Genomic DNA, 4622 nt, shown 5'->3' with positions numbered 1-4622 from the left:
GTTTTTATCAGCTCCGATTTGTGATTATTTTTCTTATTTTAAATGAGAATTCCAAAGAGGAGAGCTAAGTACTTTGGAGAAGATCATCTAATTCAAGTTCCCAATGGATTTGAACAAATCATGAAACTGACCTCTTTTTCACCTCCTCCATTCATGCAGATGCACAACATCATGCTAAAGCCTCACTCCAGCATGTTACTTCATGACCACCAAGCACCACAGATGCACAATTTCATGCAAAAGCCACATCAACAACCTGAGGTGCAGTGGTGTTCTTTCAATTTTACCGTTCATATTTAAGTGTTGTGCATAATCTTTAAGCTTCTTATTTTCTTAGGTCGAAGGAGATGCCATCAGTGAACATCGTTTACAACTGAGGAAGCAAATTTTGAGGCTGTTTTGGCAACAACAATTGCTTGAAATTGATCAGATCTCAGGTTTCTTCTTGTTAGATATTTTTGTTTGTTTTTTTAAATTACTTTTAGAATATATAGTAGAAACAAACTTATGGGCCTATTTGTTTAATTTTTCGAATAATTCGGCCAAATCGAATTTTCCGAATTATTCACCCAAACCCGAATTAATGTCAAAGAATCGATAAAATTCACGCCTTTTTCATTTCATTTTAAAAACCGTGTTATTTTCTTCCGGCCCTTCGCTTCCATATAGGAAATTATAGTGATTTTTTTTTTTTTTTATAAGAAGGAAATTATATTGATGATTACAATATATTCTTTCTAGGGGAAAAAAAAAGTACCCATTCTTATCATTCAGTAAAGTACACTATATTTCATATTTCTTTTTATTCAACCATTCAATTTTCCATTATGTTTTGTAGAATTTAAGCAGCATCCACTTCCTTGAGGTCATACAAACGTATGATTTTATGGCTGGTGCCTACTTGTTTAATTCTGTGAATAATTTGGTCAAATCGAATTTTACAAATTATTCTCCCAAATTCGAATCAGTGTCAAAGAATCGGTAAAATTCACGCCTTTTTCCTTTTATTTTAAAAACCGCATTATATTCTTCCTTCGGTTATATATAGGAAATTATATTTATTTATTTATTTATTTTTTTTGGCAAGAAGGGAATTATATTGATGATTACAATAAATTATTTCTAGGGGAAAAAAAGTGCCCATTCTTATCATTCAGTAAAGTATTTAATATTTCATATTTCTTTTTATTCAACCATTCAATTCTCCATTATGTTTTGTAGAATTTAACCAGCATCAATTTCCCCTCACAAGGATTAAAAGAATCATGAAAGTTGATGAAGATGTGAAGGTTTGTATCTGGATCGAGTTTTCGTGTTGTTAACTGAATATAAAGAACAAACAGGGAACTGAATACATAAATAGAATATGAATGATCAAGTTGCCACAGTAGTAAGCCACATCTAAATTACATATATGGATGGATCTACATGGAGTTTATTTTGGTTTAATTGGCTATCAAAATTGGATCCATTGAGTTCATCAAATTGGAAAGCAATGCAATTGTGTTATGTATCTATGGCATTGTTATATGCCTAGTGGGGCCTACTCTAATGTATGGGTGCTAGATTGGACCAGCCTAGTATGGGATAGGTTAAAGAGGAAAATGATTTTGTCCAGTCGTGGCGGGAGCTACAACGTCCAACCCCGTTAAATGACAACAAAAACAGGGGTGGGATGGTCATTTCAGAGGTGAGTCCCACCTAGGCCCCACATGTGAAATGACCACCCCCTCCTTGTTTTTGGGTTGGTTTCCAAGCGTTGGACCGTCCAACTCCCATCATGGCTGGACAGGAGCTAGGTTCGGTTAAAGGGCTTGACCGATACGCCAAAAGCTCCAAAGCTGATGGAACGCTTTAAATCATGCCCTTAAACCTATCTCATACTAGGTTAGCCCAATCTAGCGCACATACACTAGAGTGGGCCCCACTAGGCACATAACATGCATGGCCAATTTCGATGTAGAATTAATCACTAATATTTATATTTTCAACTGTTTTCAATGTCCTTGTTTGAGCTTTCTAATACCAGATGATAAGTGCGGATGCCCCAGGCCTGTTCGCGAAAGCTTGTGAGCTTTTCATTTTAGAACTCACCCTTCGGTCATGGTTGAACACTGAAAAATATAAGAGGCGAACTCTGCAGCGATTTGATATTTCTAATGCTATAAATCATGGAGAAGTTCTTGATTTCTTGCTTGGAATCGTCCCAAAAGATGATAGAATTAAGGTGTTTTTAACATCACAAGTTCACAACTTTTTTTTTCCTGTTTTGTTTTCCAGTTAATCAAGACAAACTGATTAAGGATTAAGTTAACTTCGTGCAAGTGGGTACAAATTAACATTATCAAAATATTGTAATAAGAAGAGGAGCCATCTCGAAGAGAAATAGGGGTAGCTGAACTTGTTCCTCATAATGGAGGAGTTAATTTACCCATGATGGATGTGAACCGGTGCCCCCAAAATCTTGATGCGATAAGTTACCCTATTATTCATATTTTTGGCTTAAGAGTTAGAGCTACTTTGATTGTTATAAAGTATAGAGGTTATTCAAAAACTATCTTGTATATCTCTTTCTTATAAATAAACATGGATTTATTGTTTTGCTTTTGTGATAGGAATTGATGGTCAGGCAACAAGAAATTCCTCCACACTCTATGGTCCAGCCACCAATACCTCCGACCCGATTCTTCTATGGACCACCTGGTCCTCAAAAGTGAGACTTAATTATTGGTTTATGATTTATATTATATTAGGACTCTATCTTTTTTAGAAAGTTGTTTCAGATTTGAACTCTTGTATATAATATAAAACTCTATTGTAGTAAGGTAAGCATTACAAAACAATCCATTGAGCTAACTTGGTATCAGAACGATACTGCTTGTTTACACCCTAAAATTACCAGCTAATCAATAGTGGATGACCGATGTAACTTGAGCAATAAACAAGATCGATTAGGAAGTTGGATCCTATAAGAAAAGGAAAAAGTTAGTGGGGGCTATGACAGTCACAACCGCAAGGTGCCCAATAACTAACACCACTATGAGTAATGGTTATCAAAAGAAAGGTGGAGTTAAGCAGTTCATGTAACTCCCAAAGGCGGTTGAATAACTTCCGCAGAGACATTACCTTCACAAGTATAAATATCAGAATTCATGGAGCGAAGGGGATCTCTCAATCAATCAAACATTCAGTTATTTATTTATCTTTACTTCCCTTAGTGTAATATTTTATTTCGCCTTAGTGTAATTCTTTCTTTGACCACTTTGGCCATCCTATCTATCAAGTTCTTCTTTTGATTTTCCCTCAATCGTATGATCTCTGGATGTACTAGTATTGAAGTCAATAGAAATATTGATTTCTCTTTCAATCCATTACTTGGTTTTGTGATTGTTCTTTGTTTAAGCATTGCAATTTGGTTTATATTTTTTAAATTCTTTGGAGCAATTGAGGCAACAGGAGGATCCACATTAACTGATTAGAGGTTAGTGATACAATTTCTCTTCATTTTGAGTCTTGCAGACTCTAGCATGCCCATGATCTTCACCACACATCACCCATTTTGGTTGGCCGATTAGACGATAGATCAATTGTTTGAGCAACCAGAAAAAGAGTCAAACAATTTTTGGCACACCCATGAAACCCTCTAAATAAAGACACGATGGCAAAGAAAAGTGCTCAAAAAAAAGCAAGAAAGGAGCAAGACGAATCCCATCATAGGATTAGGATGTGGATACACTACTTGAGATACAACTCAATGCTTATGGCGAAATCCGTGCAGATCAGATGGCTACTATGACGCATGAATTATTACAACCCATGATACATAGCATGAACCAGATAACTGCAACATTGGTAGCATCGAATGAAGCTCAATATCTACGCCTGGAGCAAATGATGGCACTAGTTCGGGCTAAAATAGGTTTGAGTCCTTCAACCTTTGAGCCTAATCCTTGAGCATCATGCGTCATATCCAGTTTGGCACCCTTTTCCAGCCACCCCGTTGACAAAGGACTAAAAATAAAAAAACACACAACAGGGGCAATCAGTCGCACTGGGTACGTGACTTGCTCAGATTTGGATGCTAGTTCGATGGAGTGCAGAAGCCATGAGCAAAATGAGGAAACGGTGACGAAGAACGCCAAAAAATGCCGAACCAAAATCCCTAACAAAGGGAAAGGGATCGCTTCAACAGACGAGACAGCACCCGATGACAACTTTGTCATACTTGACGACAGACGGGTCAAGACAACGTTCATCAAAGAAGGATATGTCAGAGGTAGTCAAGTCGGGGTCGAAACTTTAAGTGAGGGGCATCATTAGAGAGGATATTTCTCCACCAGATCTTATCTCACCTACAGCTCTGATACCATGTTAAGGAAGCAATAACAGAGAATAATGAAAAGAAAAAGAGATGAACACAGCAAGATTTTAATGTGGTTCGGTGCTTAAGACCTACGTCCACAGTAAGGTTTTTCACTGTGTCTTCTCTTGAGCACAGTCCCTATTTAACGATAACTCTTGAGATATCGTTTGAATTAATTGTGGAACTGATTGAGGAACAAATCCAATATACAAGGAAAGATGAGGTGGAGCCTTATCATGATCCTTATTATGATTTTCAT

At 36.7% G+C, this 4622-nt stretch overlaps 1 protein-coding gene across 1 annotated transcript; it reads left to right on the top strand.

Annotated features, from left to right (window-relative positions):
* The first annotated feature begins 316 nt into the window (after window positions 1-316).
* On the top strand, window positions 317-2723 carry LOC122640873 (nuclear transcription factor Y subunit C-4-like). Its single transcript, XM_043834140.1, has 6 exons — window positions 317-437; window positions 839-849; window positions 1230-1289; window positions 2030-2222; window positions 2360-2472; window positions 2616-2723. Exons 3-6 carry the CDS (start codon window positions 1266-1268, stop codon window positions 2715-2717), a joined length of 432 nt encoding a protein of 143 aa, XP_043690075.1. The 5' UTR covers window positions 317-437; window positions 839-849; window positions 1230-1265; the 3' UTR covers window positions 2718-2723.
* The last annotated feature ends 1899 nt before the right edge of the window (window positions 2724-4622 follow it).

Source organism: Telopea speciosissima, chromosome 9, assembly GCF_018873765.1.
Source record: "Telopea speciosissima isolate NSW1024214 ecotype Mountain lineage chromosome 9, Tspe_v1, whole genome shotgun sequence".
NCBI classification, from domain to species: domain Eukaryota; kingdom Viridiplantae; phylum Streptophyta; class Magnoliopsida; order Proteales; family Proteaceae; genus Telopea; species Telopea speciosissima.
The sequence above is the reverse complement of the archived record's forward strand: the minus strand, read 5'-3'. Positions and strand labels throughout refer to the sequence as shown.